The sequence below is a fragment of the Paralichthys olivaceus genome, chromosome 3 (assembly GCF_024713975.1).
Source record: "Paralichthys olivaceus isolate ysfri-2021 chromosome 3, ASM2471397v2, whole genome shotgun sequence".
Taxonomy (NCBI): Eukaryota; Metazoa; Chordata; class Actinopteri; order Pleuronectiformes; family Paralichthyidae; genus Paralichthys; species Paralichthys olivaceus.
In genome coordinates, this window is record NC_091095.1 from 777,501 (window position 1) to 800,675 (window position 23,175).

At 48.5% G+C, this 23,175-nt stretch overlaps 2 protein-coding genes across 5 annotated transcripts in view; both read left to right on the forward strand.

Moving 5' to 3' along the window:
* trmt1l (tRNA methyltransferase 1-like) overlaps window positions 1-4,499 on the forward strand; it is a 10,427-nt gene extending 5,928 nt beyond the window's left edge. Inside the window, exons 7-16 of one of the 2 annotated variants that reach the window (XM_069522690.1) lie at window positions 94-214; window positions 349-428; window positions 927-1,179; window positions 1,355-1,567; window positions 1,642-1,832; window positions 2,155-2,221; window positions 2,331-2,494; window positions 2,603-2,665; window positions 3,445-3,571; window positions 4,115-4,499. In XM_069522690.1, the coding sequence (XP_069378791.1) occupies window positions 94-214; window positions 349-428; window positions 927-1,179; window positions 1,355-1,567; window positions 1,642-1,832; window positions 2,155-2,221; window positions 2,331-2,494; window positions 2,603-2,665; window positions 3,445-3,571; window positions 4,115-4,298 (1,463 nt within the window). In that variant the 3' untranslated portion in view covers window positions 4,299-4,499. Of the gene's footprint in view, window positions 1-93; window positions 215-348; window positions 429-926; window positions 1,180-1,354; window positions 1,568-1,641; window positions 1,833-2,154; window positions 2,222-2,330; window positions 2,666-3,444; window positions 3,572-4,114 lie in introns of both variants that reach the window. The other variant, XM_069522689.1, reaches the window with a different exon arrangement.
* Window positions 4,500-5,485: 986 nt separating this feature from the next.
* Window positions 5,486-22,894, forward strand: LOC109647827 (protein Niban 1-like). Of its 3 annotated transcripts, XM_069522687.1 has the most exons (15): window positions 5,486-5,626; window positions 13,605-13,735; window positions 13,970-14,098; window positions 14,208-14,322; window positions 14,829-14,993; window positions 15,327-15,442; window positions 17,391-17,495; window positions 17,640-17,802; window positions 17,956-18,140; window positions 19,019-19,165; window positions 19,362-19,472; window positions 19,741-19,848; window positions 20,417-20,528; window positions 20,621-21,969; window positions 22,024-22,894. In XM_069522687.1, the coding sequence occupies exons 1-15, from the start codon at window positions 5,572-5,574 to the stop codon at window positions 22,147-22,149; spliced, it is 3,117 nt and encodes a 1,038-aa protein (XP_069378788.1). In that variant the 5' UTR covers window positions 5,486-5,571; the 3' UTR covers window positions 22,150-22,894. The 3 variants fall into 3 exon arrangements, with proteins under 3 accessions (XP_069378788.1, XP_069378787.1, XP_069378789.1); XM_069522686.1 differs by having other exon boundaries at window positions 20,621-22,894; XM_069522688.1 differs by lacking the exons at window positions 5,486-5,626; window positions 13,605-13,735; window positions 13,970-14,098; ... (1 more) ...; window positions 14,829-14,993; window positions 15,327-15,442 and adding an exon at window positions 16,238-16,465 and having other exon boundaries at window positions 20,621-22,894.
* Window positions 22,895-23,175: the final 281 nt, after the last annotated feature.

Below are 23,175 nucleotides of genomic sequence, written 5' to 3' on the forward strand. Positions count from 1 at the left end.
TATATAAAGACACTGACTGTATATAAAGACACTGACTGTATATAAAGACACTGACTGTATATAAAGACTTTATATAAAGACTGTGTGTGTCAGCTCCGTCTGGTCAGGCCTTTGAAATCATGAAAGAACTTGGAACGAACGTCCAGCTCCTCCCGAACCACACCACCCCCCAGAAGAGCGACACCTACTTCAACCGCAAGATGAAGGCCAACAGGTGAGCTGAGTGACAGGTTTAACCTCCACAGAGGAGCTGGAGAATTCTCTTTTCCTCGCCACTGTCTGTGAGCAGGTTTTACTTAATGGCCGGATCCTCGTTATCCTGACGTCGTGTGTCTGTGCGTGTTTCAGGCAGCTGGTGTTCTGTTCGCTGGCCGTTCTGGCTGAGGAGAGAAACCCGCTGGAGTGTCTGGATGCTTTCGGAGCCACAGGTGAGACGGTCTTTATAAAAACACTGGAAGATTTGTTTGTAAGAACATGTCACTATTATGCCAAGAAAATAATGTACAACATCAGGCATTATACTCGGGGGGGGGGGGGCAGAACCTCCAGAACATTCAGGAGCTGGTGCAGACTTCAGGTCTGGAAACAGCTCAAACGGTTTCAGGGACGTTTTAAATCAGACAATCCCCTGAGAGGGGGAGGGGCGTTGAGAACAGCTGATCAAGTCACAACAACAACGTTTGGCCTCTTCACTTTTATTTGTTATGATCAGAACCTTCGTCTCTCAAAGTCCCTGAAGATTCATTTGGCAGTGAACCAGATTTCATGATCTGTTTTGTCGTTTGTTAGCTTCAAGACCTTTAGTTCGACTTGACTTGGCGAAGGTGTACGCCCACTAACGTTCAGCGTGACCTCATCTGCTGTGAAGGAGGTCGATGTTTAAACTCCGTCTCGTGTCTGTTGCCTCTTCCCCGTCCGCCCCTCAGGGATCATGGGCCTCCAGTGGGCGAAACACCTCCGTCACGCCGTCAAAGTGACCATAACGGACATCAGCGACACCTGCGTCAAAATGATAAAAGAGAACTGCGAGCTGAACCACATCCGAGTGGACGGAGGGTCGCGAGGTCCCCGGGGGCCCGACGGGAACGGCAGCGAGGTCGAGGGGACGCCCATCGCTACGGTGGAGGTCGTCAAGATGGATGCTAACGTCATCATGCACCTTCGGTCCTTCGACTACATGTGAGTGAGGAGAGATAATCCAATAAAACTCCTGAATTCAAAAGTGAAGAAATAATAAATTCATCTGAGTTTGTTAATTAAAATTGATTAATTGACTGATTGATTCTCCTCGTTAATGTTTCACGTCAGAGTTTAATTCTGCTTCATAAAATTAACTTTTCATTAATGTGCTCAGTCACTTGGATCCGTTCGGGACGGCGGTGAACTACCTGGACGCCGCCTTCAGAAACGTCCGTAACCTGGGCATCATCTCGGTGACGTCCACAGACACCGGCTCGCTGTACGCCAAGGCTCCCAACGTCACCCTGCGTCACTACAGCAGCCACATCGTACGCACCGAGTACTACAAGGAGCTGGCCGCACGCATCGTGGTCGCCACGGTGGCCAGGTAAGACTTCCCCCTCACGTCCTGATACAGACTGAAGACGACAGTCAGAACTCAGTCCTGGTTCCTGTGCGCAGGGCGGCGGCTCGCTGTAACAAAGGCATCGAGGTGCTGCTGGCGGTGGCGCTAGAGCACTTCGTCCTGGTGGTGGTGAGGGTCCTCAGGGGCCCGATGCAGGCTGACGAGTCCGCTAAGAAGTTACGGAAGCTGGTTCACTGTCAGTGGTGCGAGGAGAGAGTCTTCCTCAAACTGGGGAACATGGTGGACGGTGAGTACACGCTGAGTGTGAAGCTTGTGAGGGTGAAGTACAAGGTTTCTCTGGACTGGCGCCACCCAGTGGTCGGAGGTGCTGTGTTTTCAGGACCGTGTCTCGAACACGATATCTCAAGAACACCTCGAGGGAATTTCTTCAAACCTGGGTCAAAGGTCAAAGATCCCAGTGGCCTCGGAACATTTTGTTGCCGTCTTCAACATGATGTCTCACGTCTGCAGCTGATCGACAATTTACAAACTCTCTCAGCTGTTGTTGTTTAAGTTGTTTTCCTGCAGCGCAACAAAAACCACCAGAACTAAATCCTGTCCTCCTCCAGAAACGCTGCCCTGCAACTGTCATGGAAGTCTGCCGGGGAAGACAGCAGTGCACCTGGGACCGCTATGGTACACAACTTCAACACACACAGACACACAACATCCACACACACAGACACACAACTTCAACACACAGACACACAACCTCAACACAACCTGTGTGTGTGTGTGTGTGTAGGTCTGGACCTCTGTTTAACACAGGCTTCTTGAGGAGGATGCTGTCGGCGGCGGTGCAGCACAGTATGGACGACATTCAGGCGCTCGTCAAAACTCTGATCTGCGAGTCTGACTGCACGTCCCTCAAGTCTTTAATGCACGGACCGTCCGCCTTCATCAACCAGGGTAGAACTGTGTGTGTTTTTGTGTGTGTGTTTGTGTGTGTGTATCTGTTTGTGTGTGATCTCAGTGCGCTGCAGCACGTGTTTACAGGATGTTGTGTTTCCTCTGCAGTGGAGTGTGGAGTCGTTATCAAGACGTTACACAGCGGAGAAGAGTCAGGTCCTGATCAGTCTGGTGAGTGTCTCCACATGAAGCGACTTCACGTCAGCACCGTCCCTCAGCGTCTCCGTCCTTTCACACCTGATATTTCTAAACTGAGACTAAACTGAAAAGTCAGAAAGTCTGAACCAAACAACGTTTGCTCTACTTGTGGAGTTCAGATCAGAATGGAACTTTCTCCAACTTCTCAAAACACATGTTAGAATTGTCATCAACCCCCCACTCACTCACTCACTCACTCACTCACTCACTCACTCACTCACTCACTCACTCAGTGAATCCAGTGGAGGATCCTCTGCTGTGTTCACACTGGATTTATACAGGAGCTCAGGAGGAGAAAGAGAAACTGAGTCTCACACATGATCCTCCAGAGAAAATACGGAGGATCTGTGGAGTCCTCATGTCTGAAAGCAGCTGACGTCCGGCTGCAGTTTATTCACCTGTAGCTCTACCTCTGTCCTCTAGAGGGCAGTGTGGCCCAGCCCTCAGCAGACGATGCTCCGCAGGTGAAACTCAAGTTCAGTTTCATGTTTAATTCAATTTGAAATCAGAGCAAAGTCTCAGAACAGTTTGCAGAGTAAAGTCAAACCATCTCAGTAATGTACAGAGACACGGCTCTACAGTTTCACTTCCTTCTATTCACTGAAGAAGACGGAGTTTCACGTCTGCTCACAGGAAGCAGAAATATCACAGATTCAACCTGACACAATAAGATCAAAACAAATGAGTTTGAACAGAGTGAGTCAGTAACGATGGAGACCCTGAGTTTCACAGAGACTCTTATTTGTCTGCAGGGAAGAGGAAGAGCGGAGAGGAGTCGGGGAACATGGTGAAGAAGCTGAAGTCCGATGTGTCTCTGGAACACCCCCCGTTCTACTACAGCATCCACCGCCACAGCATCCGGGGCATGAACATGCCCAAGTAAGTGACCGCTGACGTCCCACGTCGTCCCACTGCCTCAAACACTCACTGCAGCACCACATGTGGACTCATCCGCTGCTGAAAATAGTCCCTGACACTTGCGTTCATTTTAAGATTTCACAAGATGAACCTGTCAAAGCTGAAGGTGAAATGTAAAAACACTTTTCTGTCCGTTTACAACATCTTGACTCAGGAGCAGAAGAGAGACTGTTTCCATGTTTCCTGTAACTTGATGGAGGCAAACAGCCACGAGGTGGAGATTCTCTTGAGTGACGTGTTTTATTCAAACCTGTTCCAGGTTTTACCCTCTGTCTCTGTGGCAACTGTTCATTTCTCTCTTCACAATAAGTCTTCAGTAGGAACCAATGGAGTCGGAGCTGAGAGGGAGTGATAAGAGACGGACAAACTGTTGTTGGATTTAGAGACAATAAGACAAATATATAATGACAGGAGAATTATCCTAAAGCGTGTTCCAGTAATAAATTCTGAAACCGAACATCAAACCTCTGAGTCACGTTGAGATTTTCATGTTTTTGACGACAGGCTGAACAAGTTCCTTCTGTACCTGATGGAGGCCGGCTTCAGGGTGAGTCGGACTCACTTCGACCCAACGGGGATTCGAACTGACGCCACGCTGGAGCAGTTCAAATCTGTCCTCACCAAGTACAGCGTGCCTACGTACACCAACGCCACTCAGACGAGTGTGAGCACAGAGAAAACGGCGTGAGAGTCCATCTCTGCAACCAAAGTTCTGACTGCACTGACTCAAGACGACTTCCTCCTTACGTGTGATTTCTTTGGCAAAGTAGAAACTTTTTCTTCTATTTATTTCACATTTCTCTGATGGTACAAGTTTGATTGATTGATCGATTTATTGTGTTTTTATTTCATTTGCCTTTAAACAATAAAAAATTTGTTCATAGATGAATATCTGATTTTTCTGTTGGTGAAGAAATCTTTATTAAGCAAATTCTCTTTTGTCTGATACAAAAGCAATGTTGATGGCAATGTTTTCTCTCCTCGTGGGGATGATGCTGCTCTCAGTTAGTGGACGGGACTGTAACACACCAGAAGAAGTGAAATGATTTAGTTAAAGATTAATAATGCTTAAAAAACCCTCATCAATCTGAGCTCAGTATAAATGAAAACAATTAAATATCAATCAAAAGAATGAAATATCAGTCAAATAACAAAAACAGACAAGTTACATTAATCATCACAAATAAATGAAATGTGATAAATAATAACAGAACAATAACTTCAAGAAAAGAATTCTGGAAAGTAAAACAGCGTGTTGTTGGTAATGTCTCCTTTTACAAATGATATTCGATCACAACATTATAAAAGCTCGGGCAGAACTTGACTTTATGAATGTGAGATGTACAGATTATAATTATAAGGTTAATCATGTGAGTCAGAGGCTTTTAATCACATTTGAATTTAGAGATGACGTCTTCAGGCAGAGTTATTATACACAGAATGTGAGCAGATCATGCAAATACATTTACAATAACTATAGTACAATAACTAAGTCAAACTGCTGTGTTTTTTATTTGTATTATATTATTATGTTTGATCTTGATGGCGTCACTTCATGTATATTATCTCAAGACACTTTTCACAATGAATATTATAAAGAAACAGGATTTTCCTCTCCTATACATGATCTGGAGGCTCTTTACATCATTAATCCTCGACATGCTGATAATAGAACTTGATTTCTGTAGCTTGTAATTAAACCTGCTTCAGGAAACACGTGGAAAACAAAGGAATCAAGGGATAAAGATGAAAGGTATCGAACTCGGTTCAGATTTTAATTGGAGAAAGTGCCTCGTCCGGTTTGGTGGAGAGGAGGGAGAGAAGCAGAGCATGATGGGAGTTTTATCAATGAGCAGGGAGGAGGATGAAGGCGTGTCCCTCCTCCTCCTCCTCCTCCGATGAGCCGGGGCTTGTACCTGAGCACTGACCCGACCTGAGGCTCCTCTCCCGGCTGCAGCACCATGGGGATCTCCGCCTCCAGTCTGCTGGACGACCACAGGTCCACCTTCATCACAGGTAACACGCGACTCTTCATCACTAACGCGCTCTGACGCAGCGAGGACGAACTCTTCATCATCTTCTTCTTCATCGGAGAACTTCCTGCTCCGCTGCCCGAGCATCGATCGGTGATCGGTGGGACTCGGTGGATCGATCGGAGCAGCCGGAGGACTCGTGTCCTGGTTTCTCGGGACCAGGTGTCTCTTACATTTCCGCGTTCGTTCCCTGTGGCTCTTCACACCCGGTCCTCTCGCGTCGGTCTCCCTCCGCGGGGAGAAGCTGGGGAACTTGTTCCAGACAAACCTGTCGGACTGGTTCTCTGGTGTCTGTCCACTGGGAAAACACGAGACATGTCCTGCTGGAGTTAGTCTGTGTGAGCAGCTCCCTCCAGCCTGTCCTGCCCTGCAGGGGACACTGTCCTCAGGGTCCTCTTGGTTCTCTGTGGTGTCCTCTTGGTCCTCTGTGGTGTCCTCTGGGTCCTCTTGGTGTCCTCTATGTTCTCTGGGTCCTTTGTGGTGTCCTCTGGGTACTCTGTGGTGTCCTCAGTGTCCTCTTGGTCCTCTGTGGTGTCCTCTGAGTCCTCTTGGTCCTCTGTGGTGTCCTCTGAGTCCTCTTGGTTCTCTGTGGTGTCCTCTGTGTTGTCTTGGTTCTCTGTGGTGTCCTCTGGGTCCTTTTTGGTGTCCCCCTTGGTTCTCTGTGTTGTCCTAAGTGTCCTCTTGGTCCTCTGTGGTGTCCTCTGAGTCCTCTTGGTTCTCTGTGGTGTCCTCTGTGTTGTCTTGGTTCTCTGTGGTGTCCTCTGGGTCCTTTTTGGTGTCCCCCTTGGTTCTCTGTGTTGTCCTAAGTGTCCTCTTGGTCCTCTGTGGTGTCCTCTGAGTCCTCTGGGTCCTCTGTGGTGTCCTCTGTGTCGTCTTGGTTCTCTGTGGTGTCCTCTGTGTCCTTTTTGGTGTCCCCCTTGGTTCTCTGTGGTGTCCTCTGGCGGCTGGGTGTGTCTCAGCAGAGGACAAAAGCTGCATGTTTCTGTAACTGAGTCCGCAGGTGTTAACCTACATAGTGAGGTTAAAGGGACAGTTCACAGAAAACTGAACTCTCCCTCACTATGTCCTCAGCACTGTGTGTGTGTGTGTGTGTGTGTGTGTGTGTGGTTAATAATGTCCTCTGGTGTTCAGAGAGGACACCTTGACATAGTTCAGCTGAGAACAAGAGGCTCAGAGAATATTGGCAGCTTTTGTTTTGAAAAGGTTTAGTGTGTGTGTGTGTGTGTGTGTGTGTGTGTGTGTGTGTGTGTGTGTGTGTGTGTGTGTGTGTGTGTGTGTGTTGCACTGAGCATGAACACTGGTTGTGGTCGGAGCCCTGACCCTCAGGTTACACTGGGACACTGGGACACAGTGTCTCTGCAGAGGTCCGCACCTTCCTGTGTGTTCGCCCTCAAAGTGAGAGAAGACGTGGGTCACGTGATCAACACGTGGGGTCAGAGCTCATTTAACGCCAAGCAGAGTGAAGGGGAGGAGTCAGAACATGTGACAAAGCATCGACGATGGAAGACAAAGACCGAAGTTGTCTGCAGCGATGAGAGTGTGGAACAATCTGGACGCTTCAGTCCTCAGAACATCAGTGGACAACAACCCGTCCTTTAGCCCTCATAGTTATCAGACCTGCTGAAGACGTCTCACAGTGTAAAGACAGTCAATCAGTTAATAACTGTCCCACGTCAGGCGTCTTCAGAGACTCAAAGATGGTCAAAGTTATTTTCTGGTTTAACACGTGATCCCATGTCTGCTGCTGCTGCTGCTGCTGGAGACGCTGGTTGCTTTGCCTCTGCTGTTGCCATGGTGACAAGACAGTCTTACACGTGTCCGCTGAAGTGGAGACTCTGCGAGACGTTGTATGTATGTTTGTTGCTACAGTGAACGTCCCTCAGCGTCGCAGGAGTCGTCCCCTCCCCGCCGGGTTCTCTGGGTAAATCAGACTCTGGAGGAAAGCGTCTGCCGCACTCGTCCTCCAGAGTCTGATGTCTTTTATGTAGTGAAGCGGCTCTGGGAACGCTGCTCGCCGTCTGCAGACCCGAGGACACCGTGTGCAGACCCGAGGACACCGTCTGCAGACCCGAGGACACCGTGTGCAGACCCGAGGACACCGTCTGCAGACCCGAGGACACCGTCTGCAGACCCGAGGACACCGTCTGAGCTCTCCGTGTTTGTCTCGTCAGTTTTTCCTGGCTGCTGCTGCCGAGCAGAGGGCGAAGTCAGACTCTGGTGCCAGAGCAGTGACAACATGCAGCCGCACCCCCCCATGATGAAAACATTCCTGTGTGTGTGTGTGTGTGGTTGCTGGTGGGTCACAGGGCTGGGTCGGATGCGGCCGGTTGGACGAAGCGATCCTGTGACTCACGAGTCTCTCGACTCTCTGACGCAGTCTTTCTGCCTGATGTCATCGGCCTCGTTGTGTGATTCAGATCTTTTTCCTTTTATTTCGAACTCTGACTCGAACTCACGATGGAAAACAGCTGGAGTCTGATCGACGTTGCTAGTCACATGGTGCAGAGGGACGGGAATCACAGAGCGACAACGACAACGTGCAGAGTGTCCGGAATCGAACCGTGGTCATGTTGTGTACACTCAGTGTAACTGTTACCATCATGTTACTCTCTGAGTTTCATTTGTTTTCCAGAGAAAGATGCAGGACTGTGATGTCACTGCATTTCTCTAATCACTCCAACATGTGTGAGCTTCATGGATCCTCGGTGGACGTTGTGTTTCCACAAACAGAGCTGGTGCAGTTCGGCTCAGACAGAGTGTGAGAGTGTGGGTCCGTCATCAGTCTCACTGTCTTTCATTTCAACCGCTCGGTGTGATGTTGCTTAACTGGGATGAACGGATCGGTTGTAGAGTCTGAACCAAGATTTTCCTGCCTCATCACATTGTACGCTGATGATGTCACTCCTTTCGCGTGTGGTGCAGAACCCGGTAACGACGGGTGGTGGCGCTAGAGAGAGTGGCAGGAGAGGGTCAGAGAAAAATGATCATGTGTGCAACTGAAACATTAAATAAACTTGTGGAGGGTTAATAAAAAGTTTCTGTGTTTAGAAATCCTTCAGTTTTATGTTTCATGTCACTGAACGTGTGAAGCAGCAGCTTTGATGCAGCGCTCTGTATCTGCAGCTCGGATACGTCCCTGCAGCTGCACTGTTTGGTTACTGGCTGCATCAGTTGTGTCTTTGTTTTTGCTGTCAGTGGGTCGTTCTTCATGCTGTGTCACTCTGCCTCCAGCTGCCATTACACAATCGCTCAGATATTCAGAGGAGCTGAGAAACTCTGAGACTTTTCACATCTGAGTCCATCGCTCTGCACAAAGAGAGGAAACTGCTGCTCGGGGCTCTGCTGGAAAACCACCTGCTGTTTACTGCGACGCATGAGTTCATACAACACAATGCAAATACAGCAGGAACAGCGACTCCCCCACCAACTAAAGCATTTCTGTCACTAAACCTGTCGAGTGAAATAATACAAATCTACTGGAAGAGAAGTTGTGAGAAGAGAATTCTTCGTCAGGGACAACGAGGGAAGAATAAATAAGTGAACATACAATGAAACCACCAGGAAATCAATAATAATATAAAACATAGAGCAGAAGAGCTGGAAGTTTGCTGGTCACTGATATGTCAGCAGAGGAAGCTCAGGTGTGACAGCGTGTCGTCTGCTGGGTCATGTGGACTAAAGTATGTGGACAGCAGCTGTGCATGTAACTGTGACGTCGTGTCCGTTATTGTGCAGCTCATTTAGATTTACGTTAGATCTAAACATCATTCACTAGCTGCAGGTTTGGGTCTGTGCAGAAAGTTCGTCTGCGTACAGGTTACGTTTAGTGTAAACACGACGAGTGTGGGTGAACAATGTCAGAACTGCACGTTCCTGCTGCACCCGGGTTTGATGCTGTGTGAGTGTGGAACAGGCTGTTCAGTCTGCACGTCAGCCACAGACACATGAGCGAAGAGACGCTCAGGATCAGTGACGTGAAGCAGCCGCTCTGCTTCAAGTGAGAGTCTGATGCAGAGAATGAAGTTTAGTGTCAGTAAAATCACAGTAAATCGTCTCTGATGTCGACCTTTAAAGAGCAGCTCCGTCATTATTGACGCCTCCGCCTCGTCTCTCCTGTGTTGTCTCACGTTGTCACATCCATTTTCCTGAAAGACAGATCTGTGATCTCTGAAAACCTCCGCCGCTCATTTTATTCTGACCTAAACTCTTCTAAACATCTGGAAGAACTTCCTGTCTGCTTCAGAACCTCTCCCATGTGACTCACTGAACTGCTTCCAGGAGTGTAAATCACAGAGTGAATAAAAGTGGACGACACGTCTCCTCTTCCTCCTGTCGTCCAGAAATGAAGCTAAAATATATTTAGAAACACGCAGCCACCATCTTTCTGTGTTGAGTCATTAGTCCGCGCGAGGCGTGGCCTCGAGGACCAGTCGATACATGCTCTCCACCAATCAGGAGTCAGTCTCAGCTGTTTTTATATCATCAAACAACTAATTAAACCAAACTGATGAGAAACACTTGAACAAACATCGGAGAGATGAGAGAACGAGCTGAAACGACAGAAACATCTTTGACAAACATTTATTTAACGACTACTTTGAGTTTGGCTCATGTCCCATCTGCTAACATGGAGGAGGACTCCATGTTCAAGGAGCACGACTTTACTGTGTGTGTGTGTGTGTGTGTGTGTGTGTGTGTGTGTGTGTGTGTGTGTGTGTGTGTGTGTAACATACACAAACCCACATTTTTCTGCTGCTCTGACTTGTTCAGCGTCTCAGGTGTTTCCTGACTCATGACACAAAGAGATTCCTCTCTGGATGTGTATGTGTGTGTGTTCATATGTGTTCAAAATGACACGGTAACTGTACACGGTAACTTTACACGGTAACGATCGCACCGTTCTGAATTGTTTATAAAGCTCTTCTTGAACTAATTCTGATGTTTATCACTGTGGAAACTTTAAATAAATACCAGCAGTGTCTCTACTTGTGCACGTAGACGTGTGTGTGTGTTCACATGTTGGTTTGTGTGTGACATCACAACATGTGATGACATGTCTGTTCTGCACTCAGACGACCACAGGGACTCTCTCGTTCTCTCTCAGGAAACAATGAACTCGCAGCTCAGACGTCAGTCACACATTTTCCACCTGGAGATTTTTAATGTTACGTCATTTCTAACCTGAATCTTCTTCTTGAGTCATTTTGCTACAGACGATGGAAAATTCCAGAAAACCTCAGACACACACAAAACAAAGTCACCCAGTGCCACACACACACACACACACACACACACACACACACACACACACACACCTTAACCATCCAAACCAAATGTCTAACCCTAAAACAGCCCTGTGACAAAGTGAGGACGGGCCAAAGTGTCCTCACAAAGAAAGTACAGGAACACACACACATGCAAACATGATGTCTACGTGCACAAGAAGAGACAATGAAAGGTCCTGGTGCTAAAGTTCAGTTGCTGGAAAAATACAACTGACAGAATTTGACAGACTGTCACTTTGCAGGGTTTTTATAGACGTGTTGAGAACTGGAATCCTTTCTGCAGGTTTACAGGTGAATCACTGCGGCAGGAGTGACAGCACTTTCTTCTTCTCACAGCCCCAGCGTGGATTATTTGTCAGGTGTGGCTCCTCACATGAAACAGGTGTAACAGGTGTAACACACCTCTCGCACTGGGCTGCAGGATCAGCAGCGTTTGTAACACCACCAAGAAAAACACACATTTTAGTGTGTTAGTTTCACAGGTTTTTACTCAACATGTTGTGTAGCTCATGAATTCTGGTCTTCTGAGGACACACGTCCTCTTTAGAATAAACGGAGAAACACGGAGAGACGATATATGAAGAAAAGAACTCAGACGTTATGATGTAAACTTCTTTAAATCCACTCAGGGAAGTTGTACGTAATCGTAGACTTGTCTTGAAAGACAACTACCCCCCCAACTGACCACACGCCCACGTCAGACGCCGTCTACAAACCAATCAGAGTCAAGTATAGGTAGATGACGCCCACGTAGGTGATTGACAAAAATATTTAGTCCCTAAATTAAATGTGAAACTAAAACTAACAGATCAGATGAAACTGTGAATCAAAGGAAGCTGCAGACTCGGGTCAGAAAACGTCCTGAATATTTTTTCACAGTCTCCTGAATATGGACCTGAAAACAGAATTTATTTAACAAACAGCAGCTGCAGATGTTTTGCATAAACCGCAGCGAGGCGATCGGAGTCATTCAAATCAGCTCAGAGCCGATGAGCTGGAATGAGAGAAGAAGAAGAAGACCCCTCCTCCGTCTTGAGTGAGTGTAGAGAACCAACAGAACCCTTGAACAGAGAAGTCGGACGGAGCCTGAGGGGCTGAACAGAGTCTCAGGGGGTCGAGCTGCAGCAGAAGAATAAAACAGGTCCAGCTTCTGAAAGAAGAAACCTGCTGCTCTGACGATCCTCCACTGACTCACAGCGTCTGATTTATTCATCTGCTGCAGTTTACATACACAAGAGTTTTTCTATCAAAGCTCTAGAATACAAATGAGCCACTTTAGGTCTTCGTTGAACTTGATGGTGTCAGCAGAGCTCGCGGCTCTTCAAGGTTTCTGACCCACACCGTGTTGTTGTCGTCACTGATGGATGGTAACATGGCGACTGCTCTCTGCCTCTGGCCTGAGAACGAAGAAACTAAAAAACCCAGATCAGCTCCTTCCATCCAGTGAACTATCGCCCGAGGTTCATTCCTATCTCTCCTCGTTCGCCATCATGAACTGAGGAGATTTAACTTGAGACGTTCTGTCGTCTTTGACTTCTTCATTTCTCGACTCTTGTTTTTTGAAACACATCTTCTGCAGCACCGCAGGATCTGTTACCATAGCGATGTGAGGCCGGTTGTCGTGGCCCTGTGCCATCACCTGCGCTGTTAAACATCCTGCTGCCTCCCAGAGAGATAATGACAGAGCTGCACACGTCAACATTAACACTGAACAGTTGGAGACGCTGAGCTGCAGCCTCGTGCCCCGGCCTGTTCATCCATTAAGTGGATGATGTGGCACAGTGAATTACCTGTAATCGTTTGTGGATATTGAGCATTTGAAGCTGCTGGGTAAATAATCATTGAAAGGTTTTCCGTCATCTCTCTGGTGGATGTGCAGCCGAGCAAAGAGAGAGAGAGAGAGAGAGAGAGAGAGGGTTTGAGTTGATTGGAGCTTTAGTCTGTTTGCTGAGCTTTGCTTTGTTTTTCCTAAGAAACTGAATCCCTGTGCGTCTGGTTCAACATGAGGGAACTCAGACGTTTCTCTTTTCTCTCTGTCATGATGCAAATGTTCTGCCAGCGCACAGCCCGACCAATCACAGGAGAGGCCGAGGTGAGCAGGGAACGAGAGAGATCCAGCTTTGTAGCAAAACTTGGACAGAGAATCTGAGTGGATGGAAAAATGAGTTGTGAGCTCCGGAGACAAACAGAGACCCTCCTCCGTGATCTGATTAAAAACCCAGAGAGGAAGTTCAGTGTGTTTCAGAATCTTCTCACAATCAGAGAACTTGTTTTTGTTCCTAAATAACTGATTTTCCTCCGGTCGTGTTTGGAAATCACAGACTCGAATGTAAAACTCAATCGTCTGAATGTCTGCTGAGTCATGTTTCTGTGTTTGAAAAAGGCTGCGGGTCGTGTTTCCTTCTTTACCTGTGACAACACGTTGCCGCAGCTCAGCCCCTCGCTCACTGTCACCCTGAAACCTGAGGCTCAGACATGCAACACGTTACACGCAACACGAAGCTGTGGTATCGAGGTCCCACCTGATACACCCGCTCGACCACCTGGGCGATCCAGATGCATCGGCTTCACTTTTGGGAGCCGCCACGTCGTCCATGTTTATTTACAGTCTGTTTGTTTCCAGTTAATGTGATGCCTTGACTCTTTGTGTGTGTGTGTGTGTGTGTGTGTGTGTAGATCAGGCCGAGGCTGAGCTGAAGGACTTCAGTCCGTACTACAGGAAGCAGTTTTCCGTGGCCCGGTTCTCTCAGATGGAAGATGAGCTGGAGCAGCAGAAGGCGTCGACGACTCAGCTGCTCAAACAGAGGGTACGACTGAGAGTCCAGATCCTGGACCAGCAGCCGCTCCTTTAAACCTCTGAACCAATAAACCTCGTTATGAGCGGCGGCTGGTCCACGGTCATTCAAAACCGTTTTAATGTCACCACGTTGGACTCAGATGTTCACGGGTGTAACTCTGAAGTAGCTTCATCAACACTGGTTATATTGACGAACTCGTACCAGCCGCTCGTCCTCATGCGTGGTTCTGCTCCTCGTGTTCAGGAGACTCCTCAGGAGGGCGAGGTTCTGTACGAGGAGGTCGTCCTTTACTTCGACGACACCAGGAAGTGGAGGGAGAGGTACGTAGTGGTGAGAGCCAACTACTGCCTGGAGTGTCACGAGAGCCTGGAGGTGAGCGCCACGCCCAAACTCCACATCACGAAAACAATACAAGAGTGGTTAGTACAGTTTGTTTTCATCCTCCTCCTCCTCCTCCTCCTCCTCCTCCTCCTCCCCTCAGACATTTGTGAAAGGAGTTCCTCCGCGACACAAACTGCTGCCCACAGGGGGCACTGTTCTCACCACACAGGAGAAGTACATGGCTATGGTGGACAAGTGTTTTCCTGACGAGACCAGTGAGTAAGAATTAAGTGTTTTTATTAATAAATGTTTCTCCGAGCAATACAGCAAGAGTTTGTTATCATGGTGCAGCAGTGAGGGATGATGGGAGTTGTAGTCTTCTCCTCAGTGTTGATGGTTCAGGAGGTTTTTATCTGGATTCTCCTCAGACGTCTCCTCCTCCAAAACCAACAGCAGCTGATTCACTGCAGTAAAAACAGTGAATGAAGCAGCTTCATGTTAAACTCACAGTTTCTCTGAGGAGTCGAGCTGCTGCTAACGTTCGCTCAGCTCGTTTCTGTGAAAACTTCAGATCCAGACGTCCGACGACTAAAATCCTTCATCAGCTTCAAACGCAGAGTTAAAACCACCAAGATCTAAAAAGTGCATCATAAAAATGTGACCTCAAACTGGATAAAAAGTATTTTGATTTGTCCGAGCTTCTCTTCTCCAGACTCCTCTGGATATTACGTCACCTGACCAGTTGTGTGTCGTAAGAGCTTTGTGTGTTTTTGTGCTTCAGTTGTGAACGAGGACTTTGCTCCGCCTCTGTCGGGGATGCCGGGTCAGTTTCCGGTTTACCTGCGTCTGCCGTACAGGAGAGACTCGTACTTCTGCTTCAAACAGCAGGTGAAACAGGACGCCTTCCTGTCCATCCTGTCCGACTGCATCAGACACCAGAACCAAGGTAAGACGCAGCAAAGCCTCAGACGCAGACAAAACAAACACATGTTGGAGGTAAAAATAGATTTTCACTTTAAACCGACCCAACGGTTTCAAACCTCAGTTCCGTCCTTGTTAATGAGGAAACTCTGGGGCTTCCTGCAGGGAATTCACATTTCACAAGATCACAAGTTGATTTGCAGTTTCAACAGTTACCACGGCAACAGGCTCTGAGGGAAGGACCTCGGATGCAGCAGAGCGAAGCTTTCACGTTTAAACTCAGCAGAAAGATGTGACGTCACGGCTCTGCTGGTTCGACTGTGACTGACCTGATTCTCGTGTCTTCCCTCGCTGTCAGACTTCCTGAAGAAGAGGACGTGCGAGGTTCAGGCCTTCCTCAAAGCCATCCAGCTCTACAGACAGGACAAGGGCAGATATGAGGCGTGGGACATGCTGATAGGAAGTGATGTCAGGGTACGTACGATTTACACAGGGTCTGAAGGAACAATTAAAAAGTCTTAAACATGTTAAAACATTCGGAACCAGTTCTACATAAGTTCACGTCTTTGTCCTCTCTCTCTCTCTTCACCCTCCGCTGCCTCTGCTCTCGTTTTGTTCCCTGATGAACTCGATCTTGGAGACGATAAAAAAATTCACGAAGCAGATGTTGAGGTTGAAGTGACGGTCGAAGCGATGGCGACGCCGCGGCTTCATCAACGCTCCTTTGTTTCGCTGCTCGCTCACATTGTTCAGAACGAGCTGGAAGGAAGTTTGTGTTGTGGAGTTAATTTGTCGGACGCTTCCTGTTGTTTCTGCTCCTAACACACGTGCAGTAAATACACATACTGATGTGCACACGCTGGTGCTCACACACACACACACACACACACACACACACACACACACACACGGGTCAGAGCTGAGGAATGAATGAAATGCAGCAGAGACAAAATAAATACTTTCACTGTTTCATAACCACAGCTGCAACATCACAAATCAGTTGTGCTGACAGCGTGTGTGCGTGTGTGTGTGTGTGTGTGTGTGTGTGTGTGTGTGTGTGTGTGTGTGTGTGTGTGTGTGTGTGTGTGTGTGTCCAACAATCAAAGTGGAGGAGTCTCAGTGAACATCCAGGTGAACCAGGGAGAAATGATCGACACAGCTGAGGTTAGTTAGTCCATTAACTCTCCCTGGATTCAAAAGGCAGCAGCAGAGAGACAGGAAGACAGACAGACAAAGAGACACAGGAAGAGAGACACAGGAAGAGAGACAGAGAGACACAGGAAGAGAGACAGAGAGACACAGGAAGAGAGACACAGGAGAAGAGACAGAGAGACACAGGAAGAGAGACATAGGAACAGAGAGACACAGGAAGAGAGACACAGGAGAAGAGACATGAGAAGACACTTGTCAGAGCTCAGCTGCTGCCATCAGCAGAAGCAGTTGGACAACTTGTGTTTGTTTGAGTTTATGTTCTTCAATGAAGAAGCTGAAGAGCAGGTTTGTCTCTGGCTGTGTGGGGGAGACCCTGGTGACCCTGGTGACCCTGGTGACATCATCTAGTGCCACAGACACAATAAGCTAAAAGTTGTTGTGAGCAGGTTGTGAAGTTTGCTGGTCGGAGCAGTGATGGTTCAGGTCAGAGGTCAGAGGTCAGAGCTGAATGTTTTGTTTCCTGTTAAAGTTCTTCTGAGGATCTACTCACTCTTCTAACTTTAATATGAATCTGAAAACTTCAGTGAGCTGAAAGAAACGCTGCAGTGACCTGTCTTTGTCTCTTTACACACACTCACTGTCTCACTGTCTGACTGTCTCACTGTCTGACTGTCTCACTGTCTGACTGTCTCACTTCAAACTGTCTTGACTGTCTCACTGTCTCACTGTCTCACTGTCTGACTGTCTCACTGTCTGACTGTCTCACTTCAAACTGTCTTGACTGTCTCACTGTCTCACTGTCTGACTGTCTCACTGTCTCACTGTCTCACTGTCTGACTGTCTCACTGTCTCACTGTCTGACTGTCTCACTGTCTCACTGTCTGTCTCACTGTCTGACTGTCTCACTGTCTCACTGTCTGTCTCACTGTCTGACTGTCTCACTGTCTGACTGTCTCACTGTCTCACTGTCTGTCTCACTGTCTGACTGTCTCACTGTCTCACTGTCTGTCTCACTGTCTGACTGTCTCACTGTCTCACTGTCTGACTGTCTCACTGTCTGACTGTCTCACTGTCTGACTGTCTCACTTCAAACTGTCTTGACTGTCTCACTGTCTCACTGTCTCACTGTCTGACTGTCTCACTGTCTCACTGTCTGACTGTCTGACTGTCTCACTGTCTGACTGTCTCACTGTCTCACTTCAAACTGTCATCAGGTTTAGACACCCCAGATAAAATCGTCTCTGATGGATGATTGCATTGTGTTTTTTAGGTGATGGCGAATGTGGTGATGGAGCAGCTGCTTCCGTCTCTGGAGAAAGACATGCTGCCTCGTCTCAAAGCCAAGAAGATGGAGAAGAAGAGAGTTTGGTTCGCTGTGAGTCAAACCGTGGAGACTTCCTCCTCTTCGTCGTCTTCTCCTGAATAACTTGTCACGTGTAAACCAGAAACTTTATAGAATGATTCAGACTTGAAATGTTTTCACTGACTCATCCATGAATCGTCTTCTGACTGGACGCAGACGGTGGAGGCGGCGTACATCCTTGTCCAGGAGCATCTTCTGGAGGGACTGTCGGCGCTGAAGGAGGAATGTCGGAGGTCTGTGCGGCAGCAGGAAGTGCTGATCCACTCCGACATGGACCAGATCCTCAGATCCAGACGTCAGCTGGAGGAAAAGGTCCAAGGTAAAGTTCAGACTGAGCTGTCAGACACAGGACGAGCTGCATTCCTCTGTGATTCATGGGAATGAAACTGCCTCTGGGGGGATGGTGGTGAAAGGGGGGGCGCCACATGATGGCAGAGTCTCATTCAAGGAAATGTTTGACTTCCTCCTGCAGCCAAAGTGTCGGAGGCAGCGGAGAAGCTGTGCTCGGAGTCGGTCCAGCCGTACCTGGGCTCCATCCTGGAGGAGCTGATGGAGCCAATCAGCTCGGGTTTCCAGGAGGGACGACAGCTGAGCGAGAACATGATGGACAGTTGTCAGGACGTCCTGGTGGGAGGAGACAAAGAGGAACTGAAGAAGGTTTGTTCAGATTTATTCTCCTCTGGTTTGACACTGAAAACTGAATCTGACGCACTGATATAAAACACATTACAGAGAGAAATGTCTTTTTCTTTTCTTTCAAAGACAGAGAGAGACGCAGTCAGAGAGACAGAGACACACACAGACTGACAGAGACACACACAGACTGACAGAGAGACACACACAGACTGACAGAGAGACACACAGACGGACAGAGAGACACACAGACTGACAGAGAGACACACAGACGGACAGAGAGAGAGAGAGAGAGAGAGAGAGACACACAGACGGACAGAGAGACACACACAGACTGACAGAGACACACACAGACTGACAGAGAGACACACACAGACTGACAGAGAGACACACACAGACGGACAGAGAGACACACACAGACGGACAGAGAGACACACACAGACTGACAGAGAGACACACACAGACTGACAGACACACACAGACTGACAGACACACACAGACTGACAGAGAGACACACACACACAGACTGACAGAGACACACACAGACTGACAGACACACACAGACTGACAGAGAGACACACACACACAGACTGACAGAGACACAGACAGACTGACAGAGAGAGAGAGAGACACAGACAGACTGACAGAGACACACACAGACTGACAGAGAGACACACACAGACTGACAGAGACACACACAGACTGACAGAGACACACACACACAGACTGACAGAGAGAGAGAGAGAGAGAGAGAGGGAGAACTCTCTAACATCATCCACATCAACTGTGACAGAGCGACAGCGCCCTCTGCTGTCACATGTGGTGATTGACTCTGTTTGGATCCCAGTGATGCAGAGGTTTTCATGTAGAGACAAATGTGTCCCCTCCTCTTTGTCTCACAGGCTGTCTTCGTCATGTCGAGACCGAACCTGCTGAGCTGCTACCAGAAGATCGGCTCGCTGCAGGAGAAGCTGCAGCACCTGCAGGACAGATTCTCCTTCTCCAACATCCCTGTAGTGATCCACAGCGCTCAGATCGACCTGCAGCGGGTACACACACACACACACACACACACACACACACACACACACACACACACACACACACACACACACTACGTCATGTCTGCTCTGCTCAGACTCAGTTGATGACTCAACATGTTGTATGACTCTGACGTGTGGGTTCACGCCTCTGACTCGTCACGTGATATTTTCCAGCTGTTGATCGTGAGCTCGTCTCTTTCAGCTGATGGAGAACGCAGCCTACACGTTCGAGCAGCTGCTGCACAAGGCCGTGCAGGACAACCCCGACAACGCCGCCTCCGCCCTGGAAAAGGCCAAACACAGAGTGCTGAAGGTCCGTTTGTCTTTCACAACACGACGACACAAAACCCAAAGAATCTGAATCTGAACAGTTTAAATTAAAGGAATTATTCGTTTTTAATTCGTTTTACCGGCAAATTAGAAATGTGAGATTTAAAACTGACCCACATGGAGTTTTGTAGACATTATTTTATATTCACAGTTTGTATTTTGGGACACAACATTAAATACCAGAATGATTTTTACTGAACTCACACACAAGAAAAAATTCATATCGACCTTTGACCTCTCGTCTCCTGCAGCAATACGACTACGACAGCAGCTCAGTGAGGAAGAGGATCTTCCAGGAGGCGCTCGTCTCCATCACGCTGCCCTTCATCAAGAAGAACCTGGCCCCCACCTGCAAGACTGTGAGTCCAACACACGCACATTAGAACCACACGTATGATGTAAACATGACGACACACACATTCCGTTGCTATAAATACCACACCATTGATTTTTATGGATCAGTTGTAGCGTCAGATAAAAACCTTCACTTTGTAAAACACGAGTTATTAAAAGTGTCACGTCTGAGGAGGACGGTGTGAAAACAACACGGCGACAGTCACGTGTCACGTGTTCGAGCCCTGAAGCGTCTCGGTGAGAATCTTTTGGACGATTACTTTTAGGTTTCCTCCCAGAACTTTTCCAACTCAGCCTCGTCTCGGAGAGAGCCGACCTGAGCCCAAGAGAGAACTGACCTGAGCCCGATGAAGTGAATGTAGCTGTGCTGAGTTTGTCTTACTCTGTCCCTCACTCCCTTGTGTCTGGACATTATGGACGTGTGCAAAAGTTAAATCAGCCCAAATGAAAGTTTGAGTTCAGGTTAGACACTGAACCAACCCTGGTGTTGTCATGGTTTCCGCACCGCTGCGTCTCATGTGGTGAAGTTTCAGAAAGAGTTCCACATCTGGACGTGTGCGTTTGTCTCTGCAGGAGCTTCAGGGTCTGGAACAGTTCATCGACGCCGACCACTCCAACTTCATCCATGTCGAGAACGTTTATGAGAGCATCCTCCTCCAAATGCTGGACAAGGAGGTCACCAAAGGTACAGAGGGACACACTAGTGACGGCCGCAGGTCGCTGAAGACGTGGAGACGAGACACCTCTAATCCTTCCTGTTTTCTTTTTGTCCTGCAGTGGTGAAGGAGGCGGCCAGCCTGAAGAAATACAACCTGTTCACAGAGAGCAGGGACCTGGTCAGCTGCTCCAGCCTCTCCTCCCCGTCCGTCTCCACGCCGGGCAGCCCCGCCATGTCGCTGGCCTCCCCTGCTAAAACCAACTACGAGCCCCAGCCGCCCTCTCCTCTGGCCAATGGTCTGTCTTCCATCCCCCGGAAGGACGAGAGGAAGGAGGTAGAGAAAGACGCGCCGCAGAGTGCAGGCTTAACGGACGTGACAGTGATCGAGACGCCTCTGGGCGAAGTGGAACAAATAGAAGTGGCTCAGAGTGTCGCCGTCAGCGAGGAGAGTGAGACACCTGCACCCAGAGCAGAGGAGGTCGTCCAGACTGTGAAGGCAGAAGCAGACGTCCCCGTCCAACCTGAGACGACAGTTTTAAAAGACACAACCGCTCAGAATGAGACACAAGACGTCAGTGTGGCAGCAGCTCCAGAGACTGTGATCCAAGAGGACGTGATTTCTGTCCAGACAGAGAAAGTGGAGACGAGCACAGATGTTGGAGAAGAAGCAGGAGCAGCTGCAGAAAGTTTAGAGACAGATGTTGGAGAAGAAGCTGCACAAACAGAAGCTGCTTCAGGGGGAGGTGGTTCTCCGCTCGCAGCCGTCAGGGAGGGAGACGCACAGAGCCAGAGCTCAGGAGTCTCGTTAGAGGCTCCCCCTGGTGGTGAGGCAGCTGCAGACATACCTGGAGATTTCAGCCTGGGCGTGATGGGAGACGAAGCAGAACCAATCACTGTCTCAGGCCTCAACTCTCTGGATGTGTCAGTCGGCAGCGAGTCGCCGCCCTCAGACTTGGGGTCCGAGGGCAGTGAAGACGTCAAAGTCGCGCAGAGCAGCGGGGACGAAGTCTCCACAACCTCCGATGTCCTGGAGGACGACCTCAGTAGATCACCTGTGAGCTCAGACGACGCCCCTGAGGCCAAGAGCACCGAGCCTCCTCAGACCCAGACGGAGGCAGTGAGCCGTGATGTCAGTGTGAGCGAGGACGTCGGAGCAGGAGCGAGCGCAGAGGCTGAAGCAACAGATGCTCCAACCTCTGAACCTGTCCCAGAGGAGGCCCCTGTCCCGGAGAAGGTTCCTGTCCCAGAGGAGGCCCCTGTCCCGGAGAAGGCTCCTGTCCCAGAGGAGGCCCCTGTCCCGGAGAAGGCTCCTGTCCCAGAGGAGGCTCCTGTCCCAGAGGAGGCCCCTGTCCCACAGGAGGCCCCTGCCCCAGAGAAGGTCTCTGCCCCAGAGAAGGCCCCTGCCCCAGAGAAGGCCTCTGTCCTGGAGAAGGTTCCTGCCCCAGAGGAGGCCCCTGCCCCAGAGGAGGCCCCTGTCCTGGAGAAGGCTCCTGTCCCAGAGGAGGCCCCTACCCCAGAGGAGGCCGCGTCCAGCCCCGGACCTCAACCGCTGGACTGCATCAAAGACATCCGTGACCTGGTGGTGGAGGTGATCGAGGTGGAGGAGCTGGTGAAGCGTTACCCCAGCGGGATTCCAAAAGAAGACTAAAACATGGAGAGCGATCCCGGCTGCATCAGAGGACGTGTGATCTTTCAGCAGGACCAAGTATTTGAGGACGTTCTTGTGTCGTCTGCTCAAAGAACCAAATTATTTCCATGACAGTGACTTTTCTGACAGACCTGAACATCTGCTCCTCTCCGTCCTCGTCGAGGAAACATTCAACACATATGCATGACATGAAGTTATTTATACAAAGCATCATTTACACAAATCATCAAGTTTCTTCTGTTTCATTCATTGACTTCTTTTCAACTCTTTTAGCACCAAACAGTTTTTAGAAAACTTTAGATTTAGACATTTTTATGACAGAAGATTGTGAATTAAATTCTATTGAGTCTATTTTAAAGGAGCTCACGTTCGCGCTGACACACATTCTGATTTATTGGCGACACCAATATGTTTTATCACATTTTAATATATTTGACTGTGTGATCTAAATCAGTAGCTCTGCCAGATCCACACCACAGCTGAACATTTGCTCTTCATTGTGATTTTTCTTTTTGAGCCACTGAAGGATTTTTCTTTTTGTATCTGAAAGAATAAACGTCTCAAAGTGCCTCCATGTCCATGTCGTCCTCACGTGCCTTAAACGTCATGAGGACAGAGCGAGGCTGGATGTAAAGTGCCTTTACCTGTAGAGAACGTTTAGAGACGACTTGACCATCAACTGTTCACATGAATGTTTAATGGAAACTGGAAATAATAATAATTAATAAAACATGAATCTATCTGAGTTGTTCTGTGTCCGCTCTGGTTTGGATTTTGAAGCAGCAGAAATAATAAATGGTTTAATTTGCCAGTAAAACAAATTTTTATGAACCACAACAAGTTTGAACCAGTCGCAGTGAACAGAACAAAAACGCTGTGAGTCCGCGAGCCTCCATCTGTGACACCAGACTCCTTCCATTCATTTGAATTATTGCACCACAGAAGAAGAAGCGTTTCTTATTTCAGCTGGAGCGCAGCGCTGCAGGCACATCAAGACGAGACAGAAAAAAACAGATTCCTTTACAT